Raw genomic sequence first — 21504 nt, forward strand, 5'->3', positions numbered from 1 at the left:
AGAGAAAAAAAAAAACATCCTCATGAATGTGGGGGACCCTTTTCCTCAGAACATGTCTTTGGCGTTTCTCATGTTTCCCTGAGCAAAACTGATTTAAAATCCCCATTATAGTCTAAGAACTGATTTCAAATTGTGGTCCTCCTTCAAAACAAGTCTGTATATGCCTAGTTAGTGTAGTTCGGGCATGTGAAACCAAAAACATTCCTCTCTAAAAAGATTTCAAGCACCTAGTCTGCTAAGAAAACATGATAGCCATACTTTTGAGCGCTTCCAAGATTTATCTGCTGATTTATATTTTATCTAGAGGACATTTCACAGGTAAGATATGCCTTTATGCTTTGACTTGCAGGTGGGGGGTTTATCTGAGGTAATGAAGGGAAACTTGAATGGATTATTGAAGTTTTTTGGCCCCTTCCATTGGCCTGCTTACCCCAACTTGCCTGCAGCAAAATCTGATTTTCTTCCTTACTCAGATTAGAGAAAACTTTAATCGTAATTAGTGGTCTTGCTTAGGTAAGGTAAGCAACACTATTTTTGTTCATACTTAAGGTTAGGGATTTGAACGAACTGGAAAATATTATGCTTTGGTGTAAACCTAAACTGCACCGTTTGTGCATATACAGCCATGAAACTTGTGGAGGACAGGTACGCTATTGCTATTATAAGCAAAACGATTTTCATTTGATAGATGATAAAATTGATAATAATTTACAACAATTATCATACAGACAAGTTGTTTTGACTTTAACCATTCAAACCATTATAGTATAGTAGTATGAGCATCAGGTGCTGTTCACAAAGAATTGTATTTAAAAATATAAAAACAGCACAGAATAGGGGCAGCGAAGTAAAAGCAAGCAAGAAATGGCTGACAACTGTCATTAAAGTCCGTGTAAAGGCGATATTTAATATGTGTTCTGGGTTTGTCACACCACATAAAGACGTATTAGGCTATTAACCACTCTGGCCCAGTTTGAATTATGCAAAAATCCGCCAAGTAAATAAAATAATTGATCAAAATCTTGAAAAAAAAAAAATGGGCGGAATCCTCTGCACTCAAACGCTGGGGGCTACTGGGCTTGTGTTCTTTTTGCGCTGAAACCACGCCTACTTGCGGGAAAGGAGTCGCCTCAAAATAGTAAATAATAGTAATAATGTAAAATACCACTACAGACTGAATGGATGCTGCAAGTACAGGGGTGTCAAACTCATTGGTGTTCCTGTGGCTCAGTGGTAGAGCATTGCGTTAGCAGCGCAAGAGGTTGTGGGATTGATTTCCAGGGAACGCATGTGAGGTAAAAAATGTTAGTCTGAATGCACTGCAAGTCGCTTTGAATAAAAGCATATGCATTAATTAAATTAAATTTGAGACTGAGGGCCAGATCGGAGAAAATCACCCCTTTCGCAGGCTGAATTACATTTTGTTAAAACCTAGTTTGCTCATAATTACATTAATATTAACCGTACAAACTACAATATAATTTATTTTAAAAATATTTTTTTAAAAGATGAAACTAGGTTCTTTTAGGGGTTTGCAATACTAACACAAAATGTTTGTTTTAAGCACGTCATTGATAAATAAATATGACTCTAAAACTGGAAGTATGTGGCAGCATGTTTCCTTCTTAATGAGTAATCAATCCATTGACCCATTCATTAAAAATGGCCGATTCGTTTAGAAACGAAGCTAGTGATTGTCTTTATGAATAGGCCACTGAATCATTGACTCAAATGATTTGTTCAAAAACACAGATTCATTCAGTAACAAAATACACAGTGCTGCTCGGAGATGCACAATTTATTCTTACTTAGGCTCTGTTAAAAACTTTTTCTTGCTTAGACAGAGATAAGCAGACAGCACTGTGACTTATATAACTCACTTAATACTAGGATCTTGTTTGTTGAGCTATTGTATAAAATCAATTCATTTGCGATCGAGCTGACATTTGGGAAAGCAGCTCCCTTGTTATAGTTAGACATTACTTAACTACCATGACATAAATTTTAAAAACAAAATTTCTTGCGGGTCAAATACTGAATTATATTGTAATCTGATAGCCTCCATCCGGCACTGAAAAACTTCCATGATGTGTTAGTTTTTTTTGTGCAAAATTTTAAGTTACAAATAAATTGTCCTGACTCCCGAGGCGTAATATTAATGTAAATAAATGAGCAATTTGTTCTACTTTAAATTAAAAATAAAATATTGTAGCGAATACACTATTCAGTTTTAAAATTATGTTTTTTTATATCATTGTTTAAATCATCCTGCGGCCAGATTGGACACCTCTGTGGGCCGTGTTTGGCCTGTGGGTCATATGTTTGACACCCCTGTCTTAGTTTGTTACTAATGGTACTGACAACTTGCGATAAAGCAGTTAACTGATGGGAATGTGCTCTAGCTATAGTGTTAGGGCAAGGGCCATGGCTCAGGGGCTCCAGTGCATCATCGAACCCCCTGAAAAAATCCTGAACACAGAATTGGTGAAAAACTGTTTAACGGGCTAACTCCACTATTCAGTACTACATAGATCACAGTCTTTGAAATGTGTTTCAGCAATATATTTGTAACATTTACAATGCATTCAGAACAGGAACTTGGATTTAAACCAGCTTAAGTTGTTTCTCTAGACTTAGCTTACAGCTCCCAGGCAGTCCAAGCTGGTTTCCAACTTGGGGTGAGGTGATCTCCCAGCTTGACCAGCTAAAAATGAACAACAACCTCAATAAAACCAACCAATACCAGCAACGCACAATGCATTTGTCCGAATTATCTCACTGTCACTGCTTTGTGGTAAACAAATGTATATTTGAACTTGACTCCAATTTAACCAAGTATCCTTTGTTTTTTTATTATTTCAGAAGCTTTACAAGATATTAGCAAGTACATAAAACACTATGAAGGCCTGTCTTATGACCGAGAGCTCATAAAACAACAGCACCAGCGCGTCAGACGTGAGACACATACAAACAAACAAGAGCTTCATCTAAACTTCAACGCCTTTCAAAGGTACTAAAACAGCCACCATACTTAAATATGTACTTTTTATTAAGCACTGATTTTTTATCTAATTTTTGGGGGGTAGGGAATTCCACCTACGTCTCAAGCCAGATGCGAATGGCTTCACAGAAGATTTCAAGGTCCAGTCAGCAGATGAATCTCAGACGGTGGATCTCTCTCACATATTCTCAGGAGTAGTAGAAGGTAGGATATTCTGAAACACGTTCCTTGTTTTGAATGCCACACAATTCAGATCTATAATTAAATGTCACTAAGATGAAACTGTTCTTGTCTCGAGATGAGAGTGCATCCTCATGTCAAGGGTCTGTCCTCGAGGGTCAGTTTGAAGGCTCCATCACAACAGCTAATGGGACGTTCTACGTCGAGCCCATTGACAGATACACCACCTCCAACACTGACCACCATTCCATCATTTATCATGAGGACGATGTGGGTAAGTCATTATAATGTTTTTCTTTCTTCGCTGAGGTAAAGCTGTGAATTAGTCCTAACATAATTGTGTGTGTTTACTGCAAAAATAATTTTCTTATTCAGGATTTTTCCAATAAAGACGAAAAAGCCGTAAACCATGATACATTTAGGCCTATTGCAAGCAGAGCTGTTCAATATAGCTAGTAGTTTAATACAATAGTACTTTCTCAACGCGATCTCATGAGATGTTTTACGAGTAGACGATTTTGTATGAATTTGTACAATGTGATTTTATTTGAAAAAACAAAACAAAAAACCTTCATGAAGGCTCACCCCTATAACTGTACTTGCATGAATTTGTACGATCTCAAATTGTTTTATTTGGAAAATAAGTAAAAAACGAGTGTTTAACAAACTAATTTTTTTGTATTCCGCTTTTGAAGAAAAACAGTTTTATTTACTTGGAAAGTTACGGTTTTAAAAGTGAGATTTGTATTTCAAGTGGTGTTGCTATTGTGTTTAATTTCGTTTGTTCAAACATTCTTTGAACTGTGTGGGGTACTTTTTTTTTATTTGTTTTTTTACTGCAGTTCAATGTCGTGCTAATATGAGTGGTGTATAAGTTGCATGCAGGAGAGCAACATGTGTTACGCATTATTTTGATTGTTTAAAGAACATAAATATATTAGAGATATCACAAATGAGTCTATTTATACCACAACCTACAATGATGAATGTAATAGAGAAGGTTGATAATGGCCGTAATTCATTTATTGTTCAGCCACGCCATTTTTAAACCCTAATAATTTTTTTTTTTTTTGTCAAACGACATGGAAATAATTGTTTTAAATAGCCTGTCAAGAGAGGATTAGAGATCTGCCATGCACTATAAAGTAACATGATGAGATTTTCTCAACGGTGTAATGAATATATCGTCTGAGACCACATTAAAAATATGATCATTTTGTCTCTTTTAAGGATGTATTAGCCATGGAGCATCCAAAATCTTTTGTACAAAACTTTGAATTTGTTTCAGATGAAGCTCCAAATGCTCGATAGTAGATTTGACAAGAATGCAAAGCAAGTGCATTTCGAACTAGTGGTTCGACTTTTGTACCCTGAATTGTTTTGATGCAATTTCTGGGATTTACATTTGCGTCTGTGCGCCTCTTTCACTGGGGTCATAAAAAGACACGTGTTCCTGTCTTTGTATAGCAGGAGGTAAACATTGGCAGAGAGACCAGTGTATGTATAGTCTGGGGATATTGGTGGTCATGTGATCTTGTGGTCACACCATGCGCATGTGGTTTCAAGGTTACTGTAGAATATTTCCCATGGATTCCCATGGATGTGTATATATATACAGCGGGTAAAATAAGCACTGAACACCATTTTTCCAAAGATGCTTTTGACATGAAATTTTCACCAGATGTCGGTAACAACCCAAGTAATCCATACTAAAGTAAACTAGTCGCATGCATTGCTCAGGTGTGATTTTGGTGTGAAAACTGATGGAACCATGAATTCTGCGCTCTGTCAGAAAATCCTGAAGAAGAACGTCCGTCCGTCAGTTTGTGACCTCAAGCTCAAGCACACTTGGGTTATGCAGCTGGACAATGATTTGAAGCACACCAGCAAGTCAACCTCTGAATAGCTCAAGAAAAACAAAATTAAGGTTTTGGGGTGTCCAAGTCAAAGTTCAGACTTAAATCTGATTGAGATGCTGTGGCATGACCTTAAACAGTCCATTCATGCTCGAAAAACCCAGTTATCACAAACTCTCGATTGCAGTTGTTGCTGCAAAGGGTGGCACAGCAAGTTATTAGATTTAGGGGCAATTACTTTTTCACGTAGGGCCAGACAGGTTTGTACAGCTTTTCCTTAATAAATGAAATCATTATTTCAAAACTGGATTTTGTATTTACTCGGGTTATCTTTGTGTAATATTAAAATTAGTTTGATGATCTAAATCTGTACGGAGCCCCGCACATGACATAAATAAATAAATTGTGCGCATGATTTACTAATTCGTTCCCTCACTGTACTAAAACATGCACAAGATTACTATTGCATTCCCTCGATTTATAAATCAAGTGAATTAAATAGTTACCGTGTGCACGCTTTAGTACATTGAGGGAATTAATTTTTTAATCGTGCACACGATTTAGCCTAATATTTATATATAAATATATATATTTTTATTTTATTTATTAAATTGGCATCCAGAAATATTTAAAATGGTGGCCATGATTTATGCTGAGTTGTTTTTTGTTTAAACAGTATACTAATTTGCAGCAATTAAAAGTAAGTGATTTCCTGTTTGAGTCACTTGAAGACTAAACATGATTGTCCCAGTCAGATCTGTTATTTATACTCAGGCCATTTTTGGACAATGCCATGGTTTGTCTGCCATCTGGAAGTTAAAACTAACAGGAAGAGGAGCAGCTTTGATTAGGCTTCATTGCAGCTGGCTTTGTAAAGGAAACAACCAATCAGGGTTGACCACATGAAAATCATAGATATGAACACAGAAACAGGAGAGTTTAGCAAGTTTGTATTTCATCATGAGCTCACTGCCATATCTAAATGCTTGGGTTCGATTTCCATACTGTATACTTCAATGACGTCAATGTAATTGGTGCTGGATGGACTTATAAAAAAAAAAATACAACATCTATTCCAGGTTAGTCTTTGATTCTGCAAGTGTACTTGGATAAACATTCATTTTAATTTCCGCTCCCCCCTAGTGTGGATTGTTTCTCAACAAATTAATGCATATTTTTCTTCAAACAACTCCTGAAACCTTTCTGCCCTGGTCTCCACATGCACAACTACTTGAAAGAGACGCACGCAGGATGAAGCCAAAGTCTGGAAGTAATTCCATCAATGGGTCAATGCCCGACATTTACCCTTGCTTCTCACGTGCTCCATTTCTCTCAAACTCACTGATCCAGGAACGACTCTGCTAGCCTTTTTGTTTATAGAAACTGAGCTCATGTTCCAAAGAATGATCCGAAACCAGTGGTGGAACATTGCTGTCCACCTTATTTACATTTTCGGATTCTTATTGGTCGATTCTTCCACACCAGGATGGTGTGATCCAATCATGTTGCTTCTCTAGTTAGAGTCAACTTGACATTTATTCCCAGCTAAACTCCCAGTCATTTTACAGTGTAGGTAAAATTTAACCAGGCTGTTGAGGATGTCAACCACATGACTTTGCATGAGCTTGTTTTTTTTGCTTCAAATTAATGGTTAATCTAATTTGTGTCAATCTTGAGACCTTCCTGAATTTGAAGCCATAGTGAAAAACCTTCTCATTGAAGTCTGAGAGTCAGTTACCTTGAGTTTTAAGGTCATATCACCCAGCTATGTTATGTCTGGTTTGGGTCACGATGCACCACTATCAAAAACAATCAGTGTAGCTGTTTTTAATAGTTGATTGAAGTTTCCAGGAGAATGTTTTTAAGTTATTCTTTAAGAATCATAATAAAACAACATGACCTATGTGTTTTTATTTGTTGAAAGGCTTCTGGAACACTTTAATCTTTGTAAGTGATTTTTTTTTTAACAACAACAATGTAACTATGAAGAAGGTTCAACTTTCAATGTCGGATCTTAAAGACTTTAAATATAATGTAATATCACTTTTTTTGTGGCGTGCGAGATTTAAACTTGTTGCCTGCGATTACTACAGCTAATGCTTGGGGTTAAAGCCAAGAGGGATAACTGTAACGCTAACTATATTAGCATCCACACCAATGCCCTACAATGTTGTGTAAATTCTCGAGCTTAATCAAATGGATTCTCTTTGACTGTCAATGTTTTTGATCGTTAGCTGGAAAAAATATGTTTCTGAAAGTGGTGATATTTTTTCCCTGTGCCATTATCATTATAGCTGTAGTGTGGATTTCCCTGCAACAATTATTAAAACCTTACAGTGTTAGTTATCATCCATGCTGTGAACCACCTTTAAGTCCTGGGCATAGTAGATATTGTACACCTGTTTGATTTTTATATTTCTAGGTTTTCGTACTTTTTTCTTTCTTGCAAGATGATAAAATTTGGCAAAAAAACAAACAAACATAATTTATATGTCTTATTGTAGAATAGATTTGGGACTGCCACTGTTAAAAGTGAAGGCTCCACAAGGCGGTTGTTTTCGCTGGGATGCAATAGAAGAACCATTTTTTGGAAGAACCTTTCACCGAAAAGTTCTCAAAAGAACCGCTATCTTCTAAGTGTAAAGAACATTTAAATAATCTAAAGAAACTTTTACCACTATAAAGAACTTTTTTGTGTAACGCAAAGGTTCCATTGGTGTTAAAGGTTTTAACGGAACCATAAATAACTAGAAACATTCATTTTAAAGAATGTGGGCACTTTTGATTTGGGCCAGTTAGCAACCAACAAAAACTCCCTAACAACCAGCAATACACAAAAACCACATTAGCAGGACCTTTACAACCACCCACTACACTTTGCACTGTGGCAGTGACTCATTTAAAAAAAAATTCTTCATTTCAAATTAACACAATAATTAAAATCCGGCTAATTACAGAAATAAAATAACAAAATATTGTGCTATTTATACAATGTACTCTCTTTTTATTTACGATGTACAAAGAATCAAGTCTAGCAAAGTTTAGTACAGTTAGAAATTATGTTACAATGAGGCTTTTCAACAGAGGTCAGAAAAGATTACAATCGCCCAAGTCCCACTTGAGCAAGCGTGTTGGTTTTGCAATGAATTTTAAAGTTTCAAGACTGTACAAAGGGCTCCAAAGTTTTTGCAATCTATTTTTGTCAGCACGTCTGTGTCATCTAGTCTTTTATTTCACAGGACATTAATAAGAATGTATTTGGCCTCATTCGTGTATCGTGAATCACAAACAACAGTTTTTATTGTGCAAGCGGTTCATAAAAACCATTCTTACATAAATCTTGCAGTATCTTTCGTGAGAGATTTACATGTTTTATTTGTTCTCTGTTTCCTGAATGAGGCCCAAATAATTATTTACGAACATTTATGAAATATGATATTTATAGAAAAAAAAAGCTGAAAAAAAGAACTTGTATGGTAAAACCACTTAAATCCCACTGAAACTAATTTGGATGCTTCTCTTTTCATATCAAAGCAACAATCTGATTAATTAACAGTTTTTTATGTTTTCTATATATATATAATTATGTACTATCATTATTTATTAACATTCTAAAATAGCTTTTTTTTCATTTTAATTTAAGTGTCATTTAAGTTTTACAAATTTTATGTGTTATTTTTATTTATTTTTAATCTTTATGTTTAGATTTTATTTTACTTTTAGTAGTTTCAATACTTAAACCTATTGCAGTTAGTTGCTAATGCTTAGGTTTAGGTTTTTCACAGGTTTTAGGTATAGCTTATTTCATCTCATTTATATTTCATCTTATTTCAGATTTATTTCAGGAAATTAAAATGACTTTTAATAGCTTTCATTTCAGCTAACATCAACAACACTGTTAATTACAACATTTTTATCCCTCGTTTACATCTGCTTAGTTGTTGACTCCTATATTATAACCCTTGAATATGTTTTTCCACAGACAGTGCTCCGTTGAAACAGACTCATGTTGGCTTCTGTGGTGCCGAACGTCTGCAGGCCCTTGTCCAAAACCACCAAGAGGTCAGACATGACTTCACCTCATTTCCAGTTTTGTCCTGTACAGCGTTTCCTTACAAACCCAAATAAGTTCTTTAAAAGGAGCTCTAAATGTTGAAATAATTTTGAAATCAGATGTTCAGAGCTTTTTAGAAGATTGCACGTGGAGGTGTCCGACATTACATCAATGCTACCAACTACCACCTTGTCTTGTTTTAGGAGGCGTCCTGCTGTATGGAAAAGAGTACTATCTGTCCAATCTATGTATTGTTTGAAGCTCCTGGTTGGGTTAAAGCCCAAAATGGGTGCAAGGACAACATGCCGCATCTTTAAATCAGAAACACGCTAGCATTATATGTTAAGCTCATATTTACTACAACACATGACTTCCACTTGTTCGTTGGCAGCATTGAAAAACCAGATGTGGTCTTATCTCTATAAGTTCTCCCTTGACGCCTTCTCAAGGTTGTGAGATCTTCTCCGTCTTGTGACCCACAACAGATACCAGTGTCCAGGTCAAAGCGGAAGGTCGACCAGTCCAAAACCAGCTGTCTTCTGCACCTCCATGCAGACCACCGTTTCTACAAACGCTTTGGAAGTGTTGAAGCTGTTGTGGCTCAGGTGAGTTCCCAAGACCGAGTGCTCAAAAGTTTCTTTCATTGGACATCTACAGGCTGATAAATACAATACTTTTCCTGTTGACGTTTAAGTTTTGCCCCCCTCCCTTCGCTGCCCAATCTCCACAAAGTGGGATTCACAGCATGTTCCTTCCTTGATCCCACTGGAGACTTCTCCGAAATGGTGGGATTGTGTGTCACCAATGGAACAAAGCCAAGTTCTTTGCTTCGGATGTGAGAAACTGTAATGTTTATAAGCTGAAGATAAAAGACAGGATTTCCACAAGTTAAGCATTTGTTATCTTTTATCTGACAAGTTTTCCAGATTGGTGTATTTTGGGGGCTGGACCACTGAGATCACTGAGCTTTTACTTTGGGGGTAGTTCCCATTGTCTGCATATCATTTTTGATGTTTACGCAATGTTTTTGTTTTACTTTCCACAGCTGGTGATTTTTATTGTTTTAACAAATCACTGCGTGTACGAAATTCCTGAAAAGCAATGTTTCTGCCAAACGAATAACTGAAACACATGTTTTTAAATGATAATGGGTCTTTGTTATTTTGTTGCTTTTTTATTTAACCGGCATCTTAGCTGAAGAAGACGGTTAATAAGTCTTTTGTTTATGGTCCCTATGTTTGTGCCCAGCAAAACTAGTTTTCAAAAGTTTGGGGATTGTTAAGATTTAATGTTTTTAAACAAAGTGACTTGCTGCATTTATTTGATATAAAATACAGTAAAAACAGTAACCTTGTGAAAAATTATTGCAACTTAAAACTTATTTTCTATTTCAATTTATTTTAAAATGTAATTTATTCCTGTGATGCAAAGCTGAATTTCAGTCAATGTTCAAAACAATTTTGCTGCTTAATGTTTTTGTGGAAACAGTGATGCATCTCCAGATTTTTTTGATGAATAGTAAGTTAAAAAGAACAGCATTTATTTAAAATAGAAATCTTTTCTAAAATTTTAAATATTTTTACATTAATTTCTGATCAATTTAATGCATTCTTACAGATTAAAAGTATACATTTATTTAAAAAATGCCTTTTTCTTAAAAAAGAGAGAAGTTTTGGTGGTGTATATAGTAACACCACACAATGTAAATTTCAATAAAGATACTCTCGAAAGTAAAAAGGGAAGACAACTTTAAAACAAATTTAATAATATCATTATATCAGTAAAATAATTTTTACTGGTCTCAAAAACTATTGTTCAATTATTAATTATAAATGTTTATTAATAATATAAATATATCATAATTAATATTACATATTAATATATGTAATGAGAAACAATATTTATATATAGCAATTTGTGTAAAAAATTATATTATATTATATTATATATATATATATATTAAATATAATAACAGAATATAAATAAACTGAGCAAATATAAATAAACTAATAAAAATAAATACATTTTATTGGTGCTAATATTAATGTAAATTTTAAATGATACTAAAAATCATAATATGTATGAACAGTCATTTATATAAAACCGATTCAGAAGTGTGTGTAATTGGGTGGAGGTACTCGGGCTGAGTTATTCCACGTTTCCATATTCACCCAGTGCTGTGTGCTAATATGTTGGTCTTGGCCTGCTCATTGTAAGAATCAGAGGCCAGATTGTCACTCTTATTCCTCACCAGGCACTTTTACCCCAGAGTGCTTTCATTCCTTCAGAGACAAAATGTGCCTCAATCCACTGACAGTGACTGGGGCAAGAGACTCTCTGGAGGATTCACTGTTGCAGCTGAAACTCTGAAGAACAGTGTCTCAATTGATCAAATACTGTGATAAGATTACTGTGGCAAAATTAATCTGTCCGTCTGTCCTCTTGTCTTGTGTCACTATTTCTGTCTAATAAGGTGTCAAAGTGAAGTCAGTTATCATAAGCTTAATGCAGTATATGTTTTGCAGGTTGCCTCCTACATGAAAGCAGTAAACGACATTTATGACAAAGCCGAGTTTGACGGCATAGAGCTGGTGAACTTCAAAGTTAAATTTCTCACCGTAAGGTCCTTGTTTTAGTCATGGTTTAAACAAAATAATTACAGCTGTATTATTTATATTTTGACTGTTTTAATCATCCTGTTTATTTTTAGTATTTATTTATTGCCGTTGTTTTAGTTTTTGTTTATTGTTTTAGATCATTTCATAATATTTATTGATTTTCATGTTGTTGTTTTAGTATTTATGGTCAGCTTTTGATCATATTTTTTGTTTGTTTTACTGTCATTTGTATTTTTGCCTCTTTATTTTAAATAATTTCATACTATTTAAATTTATTGAATCTTATTTTGTATTTTTTTATTGCCTTTTAACTTTTTTTTTACTTAAATTCCTCATAAGGTTCTCAGTTTTTCACATATCGTTTTACTCTTATGGTTCCTTACTACTTTTTCACCAATGTCAAAGATTTAAACGCACAACCTGGAATGACATAAAACAGGTCGCTAATTATTTCAGGTGATCACCAAAGAAGACCCCAGCAGTCCCTTGGGCCAGACCTACATTGGGCCTGAGAAGCTTTTGAGTCTGTTTTCCGAGACGAACTGGAACGACTACTGCCTGTCTTATCTCCTGACCAACAGAGACTTCAGCGGGGTTCTCGGTTTGGCCTGGGAAGGAAAAACAGGTACTTTCATCCATCCGCTCTAGACAAATAGCAACACAAGCTGCCTCAGTGATGGTGTGTTAGGCCTTTGGTATGTGACCTCTATCCACAGCTGTCCTTGACACAACATGATATTGAAGCAAAGCTATCTGATAACATCACTCAAACCCTAGACACCTTATTGAAAGATTGTGATGTGAATGGTGGAGGTCTGGGCGTGGAGTGGTGGTCTTCCAGGAAAGAATGTGCTTTAATGTAAAATTCAGAGAAACAGCCTTCCTGTAAGTTTTTATGTAATTGCATGTATACTTTGAGAGTTTTATGAGATTCAAGTGGACAAGTTTGCTAATAAGAAACTGCAAGACTTACAGTGACTCTAATTGTATGAGAAAACCAGAATACAGTAATGCAAGGACGTTTAGGGCCTTATGAAATTTTTCCCCCAAATTGACATTTGATTTTTTTCCATAAATAAATTCTTGTTATTATTATTTTTTGCAGATTCGATTTTTCTAGATTCTGTTTAAATGGTTATATATTATGATTATATTTAAGTAATGAAAATTAATTGAAATCATTGATTTTAATTGAATTGAATCCATTTTAATTGAAATTTAAACAATTAAATATCAGTTTATTAAATGTTTAACAAAAATATATTTATTAGGGGACTTTTTTCTGTGTTTTCTGGTTTATTAATTTGAAATTATCTTAAAGCATGTCTATTCAGTTAAATTCATAAAGCTTTAACAATTTAATAGTTTATTTATTTTGTGACATAATAATATATATTTTTTTAATCAAAGACAGTGTTGTCTTTTGAATTTCTTTTGGACTCTGATCATCAAACAAAGGCATCTTAATTAATATTTTAAACATTGATTTTTTTTTTTTTTTTTTTTTTTTGGTTAACAACTGTTTACTGAATTTTCTTCTGGGAATAGTAATATAAAACGAAAAGCAACTGTGCAAATTTAGAACCTACCCCAACCAATCCCGGTCCTGGTAGACTTTAATAATAATAATAATAGTATCTTGTAAACAATTTAATTAATATTTTGAAGTGTAATAAAATTAAAATTGGAAAATTCGTTTTATTTTTTGGCGAACATTGCTAGACAAATTAAATTTACTGTGAAAATTAAAACATGGAAGAAAACGTGTTTAAAACTGCTCAGAAAAAAAGTAATTAGTAAATTGAAAAGTACACTATACTGTATTGCTTTGGTCCAAAAAAACCTTAACCAAAACAATAAACGTCTTGTTGGTACATTGTAGTACCGCTGCTAAGCTGACCTCATAATTAACATTCCTCTCCGCGACACAATGAATGCTGCGTTCCACATTAGCAGCTCCTCTACATGACAGGACATGACCTTAGCTGTCGCTCCCTTTTAATCTGGACATCCTTAATGTTCTAAATAAGACATCTCCTGCCTTTATTGATCAATTAATTCCTCTCCTTGGCTGGTCAGCTTAGACCAGCATTAATCTTCATAGTTCATACTGGTCTAGACCATAGGAATAATATAGTCATGCAGTCAAGCAAAATGGTCCGGTGTAAGCTAGTTCAGCTCTGCAGAGTTTAGCTCCAACCAACTCCAACTCGCACCTGCTTGGAAGTTTCTAGTAATCCTGAAGACCTTGATTAGCTGGAACAGGTGTGTTTGATTAGGATCGGAGCTAAACTGTGCAGAGCTGTGGCCCTCCAGGAATTGAGTTTGAAAACATTGGGTTACGGTATCTGAATGTCACTGGGATCTCCCACGGCCAGCAAACTGAGCAGTCATTGTTTTGATTATTATTGTTGCGGTTGGAGGTGCAGGCCGCCAGCTGAGATCCTAGAATGCTGCCATGGGCTTGACCGCGCTGCGCCGCTGTGATTGGCTGAGAAAGGGGGTGTGAGTCCACAGAGGTGGTGACATGTGACCAGAGAGCTATGCGTGTTAGACCTCTACCCCCACTGCAAAAACTCGGATAACTGCATTCCTTTATCCCCATTTGCCTCCATGGTGAAGCCCTCACGTGAGGAGGCACATAGGTTCCTTCACGCACATTAGCATTTTACCACTATGCAAATCCAGAATCAAGTTGCATGCAGTTCCATATGTGTTGGGCCTTGTTTGTAAACTTGTTCATTCAGGTCTTTTTTTGACTAACATAAAAGCAGCAGTGACTTTGATGTGAGTTTGTAGTGCTTTAGCACTCAAACATGTCAAGAAATCTGATGGATGCTAACACTAACATCTTAATAATTTGGCCTTTGGAAGTTGAATCAAGACTTCTGCAAGCCCTATACAGTCTTTTGGCCTTGTTTAGACTGGGCTTGTTCTCACTCATTTATTCCACGATGGAGTGGGGTGAAGGGGTTTGTGGGGGCTTTCTGTCAATCATACTAACCCAACATAGACGCACTACCCTACTTTAGCAGCTTGGGAGGTTGTAGAGAGGTCAGTGTTTTGTAGGTGGGTGGTAGTTGTTTTATTTCAATGCATTATGATTTGGATATATATTGTCTTTCATGTGTTCTCCAATTATTATGCAGGAATGGCGAATTTTTGTAGGCCAAAACCCATAAATGGTTTAGCATTTGAGCACTTTTATACTGAAGTTGGTGGTTTTAAATGGGGTTTGGTAAAATGCCTGAAATAAGGATTTAAACACTCTCATAATGTTTTCACATTTGTTGACATAAAATACGTCAGTGAGATGTTTTGAAGCCTTTACTTGTGGTTGTTAACAAGTGGCTGAATGGCTCACATAGAGGTTGTTTTGAGGTATTAAACATCATAATGCTAAAACCCTCAGTTTTACTCGCTAGTCCTTTTGACAGCGTTGTGTTTATGTTTTCTCTCCTACTAACAATTCAAACTCCAAATTTAGTTAAAATGTTTAAATGAAGATTGAAAGAATTTTCAAAAGCTTGGTGACGTTAAAGTCATGCGACTCTGGTGTTGTTTGTTTATATCCTACACTTAACTTTTTACTTCTGGCAGTTCTATTTAGGTTTCACAATGCAGAAAAGTTGTTCATTTGTGGGGATTTTAATCTTCATCATGATGAATAGAATGTGCATGGTGCGTTCACATGAGGGAATTTTTGTCATATAGTGTAGCTATGCATGAACATTTATTTAGATGTAACTTCCTATCCAAGCAGCTTTATATTGGTAAACATGGCAAAGACCAGTATTAACGGTTCGTTGAATCTGAATCTGGAAATTATTTTGGTCCAGATGTCCCTCAAAATGAAATTGGAGATTGTGTGGATTCCTGTTTTTTTTTTTTAAAGCAATGAAAATTAATTTAGGTTTTTGTTGAGTAAACCAAGGTGTTACAATCGTCTGGGTTGGCTTCCAAAAATGTAATTACTTAAATTATCTATTGGACTAAAAATGTTCCTCTATTGTTAGTCCTGTTTACTTTCCCATCTCTTAAATACTTCCTTAATCTTCGCTATTGTGGTTGGTTTGGACATTTTGCTGATTGTTTTGAACAATCATGATGGGCGTTTTGTAGTGCAAATCAACGGTCTTATGTCCTAAAAAACCTTGTGACAAAAATGGCTCCATGTGAGTCTAGTTTAAAAAGAGCCTGATATAGCAACTATGAAAGGCACCATCCTGGTCACCTTGCATGTTGTTGAACAAGCTCAACGATCTGTAAAGATGCCTCTGACCTAGAGTACAATGGCGTAAACAGTTCACCTTCATTTCATTTGGCACTCTTCCTAGTCAGTTGGAATGAGTAAGCTCTGCAATGCAACACATTTATATTCCATTGTCTAATTGAATATAGCTCACATAGTTATTTTAATGTGTTTGTCTGGACAACACCATTGTCCTTCCAGTTGCACTATTGGCAGTTGGACATGGTCTGCAAGACCTTCAAATTTTGAAATATTTCTTAACTGCCATTAAGAATTTTTTGACATTTGCATTTGAAATTTCAATTGTCTATGATTGTTTGGACCACAGTGACAAATGACTCAGCAATTCCAAAAACGAAGACCTATTCCTTGTGTGATGATGAGAGCCCTAAATAAGAGACAGATGACAACCATAAAGCCTCTATAAACCCACAGTTCACATACGTTTTATGTGAGCCAGTTTATCCAACCTCAGCGTAAATATCCCAGAGACAGGCATAAAAAAAAAACGTGAATGGTTTCTCGATGCTTTGGGCCTGAACACAAATCTCAAAACATCTGAGGAGCCATAAGCCTGACCTTTGATTCTGCCAGACTACGAGTTCACAGCCTGGTTTAAAACAGTCCAGGACTTTGGACTTTGATGGACAGGCTGATCTTGACCAACTACAAGTCTAACCCCTCTTACCACCCACCAGCAGACTTTAGTCAGCAATGATGTAATTGGTTAGTGCTGTGCGAAAAAGACCAGATGTTTGTGATCAGCAGTAAAATCGTCTGTTGGCATTATATGAAGTCTGAAACAAAGGGGAGACCATAAAAATGTAAATTATACAACTCTGCTAGGGGTTCTTCTCAGAATGTAAATCATGACTTGAGATATTTTGGCCAACTGACACATCCATTTCCAGGAGACATGGTACCTTTGCCCTGATCCTATAGCTAAGAGCTCTAAATTAAAACTCAAGTCAATCTAATCTTTGCTTCAACAAATGTGCCTGAAGGTTTTACTGTATATTTTCTGTACTTTTATTTTTTATTCTTAGATAACTGGGGAGGGATCTGCTCTCAGATGGTTTCGAAGGATGGTCACAATTTCAGCCATAACACAGGTCTCATCACCCTTCAGAACTACGGCTACTACCTTTCTCCCAAACAGGTGCACCTGACCTTCGCCCATGAGTTGGGCCATAGTCTTGGAGCCCCTGTAAGTCTGATGCCTTTTACAAACTAACCTCTATAGTTAAAGCCAACAACTGACACATGCATGAATGATTAACACCGGGTTTGGGCAGCAATCTCTATTGGCGTCATTTGTTTTGAAAATGCATGCTGCTACGCTGATGCCAAATGCTGGATTATTTTTGTTTGATTGCAGGCTAGATCGACATAGCATGTGACGCTATAGCGCATGATGGGCTTGTTGCATATCCAATTGCCTTTTAGTGAATTTTTCCATCTGAGGTAGCCATGTTCTTCACACTTCCTACGGCTCTTTGGCAGATTAGTTCTGCTCTGCCTGTCCATCTCCCTTTAACATGTTAAGTCACATTTGACAGCGAAAGGGCAGAAAAGCATGGCTAGGGGTTTCCAGACTGAATGTGGGATGCAGAGCAGATCGGAGAATCCACATCATCTTTGATTTTTGGGGAGGCCTGGGAGAGGGGCCGGTGGCCTTTGGCCCACTTATCTCATTTAACTTCTGGAGGCTTTAATGTGCTGCAGAGTTTCTGTGAACTAAAAGCAACACCACACTTTAGTGTGCATAATTTTTATACCTGGTACTACTTCCTAGACAATGAAATATAGAAACGAATAAACTGAAGCAAGTAAATTACTTGTATTACTTGGCCAAATAAATATATAGTATTAAAAATTTATGCTTATACTATTGTTGTTAAAACTGTTTAATTGATCCCCGATGGAGGAGAACAACTAACTAGTAGTAGATCATTTAATTTGAGACTCCCAGTCTACATTTTACGTAATGTGTCATATATACATATATATACATATGTGTTCCCGTAGCTCAATTTGTAGAGCACTGTGCCATCAAGCGTAAGGTTGTGGGTTCGATTCCCTGGGAACACATGATATGTAAAAATTGATAGCCTGAATGCACTGTAAGTCGCTTTGGATAAAAGCGTCTGCTAAATGCATAAATTTATTTTACATTTACATTTATATACTGTGGCAGCATGATGAGGATTCTGACTGTGGAGGCCTTGAGTTCACCGGTGACAAAGGCAGGTTCTTGATGTTCCCTCAAGCCTCCTACAAGATCGAGGAGAACAACGACAAGTTCTCCCCCTGCAGCCTGCGGCACATGAGTAGCATTCTGAATATCAAGAAGGACAAATGTTTTGTAGGTAAGATGCCTGAAAAGATTCTGGGATGGGTTAGATATGCTAATGAACTTTAGCTTGTCTCAGTTCTAAATCTCACCTTCAATGGGTTTTATCTCCATGGCTGATCAGGGCTTGAGGTAAACTTAACTGGCTGAAGATTTACCTGTTTTGTCTCGTCAGAGAGTGAGCATCCCATTTGTGGAAACCGTATTGTAGAAGAGGGGGAAGAATGCGACGTGGGCCATGATGAAAGTGATCCATGCTGTTACAGCTCAAAGGAACCTGCAGGCACTGAATGTCGACTGAAGCCCAACAAACAATGCAGGTTTGTATCAGTCCATTTTGTGTCAGAATGACCTGTAGACTTTTTGGACAAATGGAATTTCTTCACTGTAAGGTTCCAAATAGCACCTTTAACACTTGTGGTCCATTGGTGACGTAATGTCAAATCAACTGTTGTATAGTAGAGCACTTTGAAGACTGCAATAGTGCAGGAGGTTACCAAGAAGGTTAGCTCCAACCCTAGATACCTAAACATACTGTAACCACTTAATCAAGGTCATCAAAATCACTCAAAATGTCACAGCGAGTGCTTTTGGAGAACATTTGAGCTAAAATTTCTTAAGTGTTTCCTCCAGGAACTGGGTTGGACCCCACTTCTGTAAGAGAGGGGTGTCCAGTCCTAAACTCTGGAGGAAGGTGGCCCTCCAGGAGCTGGGTTGGACCCCACTTCTGTAAGAGAGGGGTGTCCAGTCCTAAACTCTGGAGGAAGGTGGCCCTCCAGGAGCTAGGTTGGACCCCACTTCTGTAAGAGAGGGGTGTCCAGTCCTAAACTCTGGAGGAAGGTGGCCCTCCAGGAGCTGGGTTGGGGCCCTTCTGTAGAGTCTTGTGGACTTCATGGAATTATGTCATAAACAGTACTATTTGGGTTGGGGCCTAATAATGCCTGAACTGATTATGGTAGACTACATCTACCTTCTTGAATATGATCATTGGTAACTGTTTACTTTATATCCATCACAGTCCTAGCCAGGGTCTATGCTGCAGCTCGCATTGTGTCTTCAAGGAATCTGGGCTGACGTGTGAACGCCAATCCGATTGTCGCAACCAAAGTATATGCACTGGTTCCTCCGCTGTATGTCCAGAACCCGCCGCCAAGCCAGACATGACAATATGCAGTGATGGTACACGTGTCTGTTTTAATGGGGTATGTCCAACCTATTTTTTGACTTTGTTCTATGCTGATTTGGATTGTAATATTTAGAACTTGCTATCTGCATTTTGTAATTTATAAAATCTGATCTTTGGTTTCTTTCAGTCCAATGTAATCCATATTCAGTCTATCTACATATTTACATTGGGTTCTGATTAGAACATTCAGACTCATCCAGATTTGATACTGGTCTCAAACTGATTTGATGTTTGTCAGAATCAGATTTCATGCATTTTTCTGCTATTCAAAATACAACAAAACAACACATTTGAGTTCTACAAAAGTCAGAACAGCCTTGAGGACATATATTATGTAATACAAATATGTGATTTAATTGAAAACAGACACCTTTTTTCTTGGGCCAAAGTCATAAAACATTATATTGTCGTAAATTTTGTTTGAGGAAGAAATGCAAAGACAAGATAAATCAAAGTAATTGCTTTTCTGGGATGATGTTGTTGGGAACTGAGCACATGGAGTCATTCAGGCTTAATGAGCTTAGTAATCTTGCAAATTGGCTATATTTTGCCTATTATCCTATCACACATTGTGATGTCCTCTATAACCAATGTCTTGTGGCTTGATGTCTCAGGAATGCAGCCTGTCTCTCTGTGCACTGTATAACATGGTGCAATGTGACTGCCTGGGAGAGAACAAGACGGAAAAGTGCCACATGTGCTGCCAGCAGAAAGGTGACCACAATGTTCCGCCATAAAAAGATTGTGTTTACTGCTCCAAATAAATTAGATGCATAAACAGCCATTTGTTTTAATGGACTGTTTGTGCTGACATTACTGCTCCATACATGTGTAAATAAAGTGCATATGTTCTTTTATCTGACTTGAATTTTTCTTCTTTGTTATTTTCTCTCCATAGATAAACCTAATACTTGCGCAAGCACCACTTCTTCCGTTCTTTTGCATTACTTTAGCGGGAAACATGTGGCTTTGGTTCCTGGGTCTCCGTGCTCTGGAAACCGAGGCTACTGCGACAAGTTCAAAGTGTGTCGAATACTAGATGCCGATGGCCCAATTGCAAGACTTAAGAATTCTTTCCTGAAATTGGATGAGTTTGATGACCTGGGCGGTTGGATGAAGGTTTGTTGTTATTATTTGGTCTATTATAGTGTGCTACCATCTTCCCTTTTTGCGTTTACTGCAGAGATGGCATCACTAGTCTTGTGTATAGTAATAGGACTTAGCTTTAACATTCGTCAAATACTTATTTTGGGCACCTAATCCAAATGGACCATTAAAGAACAACCCAGAGAACCAAAGCTGCAAAACTGCAAGCTAAAAACACTCTAGTGAATATATGTCTGCTATTATTTGAAACGTCTCTCTTCTCATTTGCAGGCACATTGGTGGGCAATACTTCTCGGTATTCTCGCCATTTCAGCAGTAATGGCCGGAACAATCTGTATTTTTGGACAGCCACTTGAGATTGATGACGACAAGCAAACATCTCTTCACTTGGAGCCTTCCAACTGGTAAAAAACACTCCCTGCAAACAAGAAAACTTGGCTTTTGAGTGGTTAAAACATCTGACTGATCACTAAAGCCTGTCCAGATGCACAGCAGAGAGTCGACTGCATCTGTACAAACATGATTTGAGTTTACTTCGCCTCTTCCAGCCATGTGTCTCGCAACATTGGTCGTTACAAAGTTATTTTAACTCCACTGCTGATTTGAGAATTGAATACTGTCCAGCTTTTCAACTATAAACCATTGTGCTCTTAATAACTTTGAACACAATGTTGCCTATGTTTATTTGAAAGAAATCCAAGGACATGAGACTCCGATTTTGAGAAAGCCAAGTATCTCAACATCCCTAATGACAACAGATGGCTGTAGATTCATGGAAATTTAAGAAACGCAACATGTTTTTGGGAAAGGTACAATAAAAATACAGTATATGTAAACCTATGAATGGCTTACTTGTGGTTGTCTCTGGTCATGCGTTTCCTCCGGAAATTACAGGTT

At 36.7% G+C, this 21504-nt stretch overlaps 1 protein-coding gene across 1 annotated transcript; it reads left to right on the forward strand.

The window, feature by feature from the left end:
- Positions 1–220: 220 nt before the first annotated feature.
- Positions 221–21447, forward strand: LOC113040149 (disintegrin and metalloproteinase domain-containing protein 10-like). Its single transcript, XM_026198432.1, has 15 exons — positions 221–318; positions 2863–3010; positions 3087–3205; positions 3300–3455; positions 9020–9099; positions 9577–9696; positions 11617–11709; positions 12166–12334; positions 17008–17168; positions 18159–18330; positions 18490–18634; positions 19333–19516; positions 20115–20214; positions 20399–20619; positions 20878–21447. The coding sequence occupies exons 1-15, from the start codon at positions 246–248 to the stop codon at positions 21013–21015; spliced, it is 2079 nt and encodes a 692-aa protein (XP_026054217.1). The 5' UTR covers positions 221–245; the 3' UTR covers positions 21016–21447.
- Positions 21448–21504: the final 57 nt, after the last annotated feature.

The sequence above is a fragment of the Carassius auratus genome, chromosome 22, assembly GCF_003368295.1.
Source record: "Carassius auratus strain Wakin chromosome 22, ASM336829v1, whole genome shotgun sequence".
In the NCBI taxonomy this organism is placed as follows: Eukaryota; Metazoa; Chordata; class Actinopteri; order Cypriniformes; family Cyprinidae; genus Carassius; species Carassius auratus.

Excerpts from the sequence above, each read along its gene's own strand:
- LOC113040149 (XM_026198432.1), top strand. The coding sequence starts at position 246 with ATGATAGCCATACTTTTGAGCGCTTCCAAGATTTATCTGCTGATTTAT. Across the intron at positions 3,011-3,086 it reads AACTTCAACGCCTTTCAAAG|GGAATTCCACCTACGTCTCA; the intron begins GTACTAAAACAG and ends TTTGGGGGGTAG. Across the intron at positions 12,335-17,007 it reads GGCCTGGGAAGGAAAAACAG|ATAACTGGGGAGGGATCTGC; the intron begins GTACTTTCATCC and ends TTTTATTCTTAG.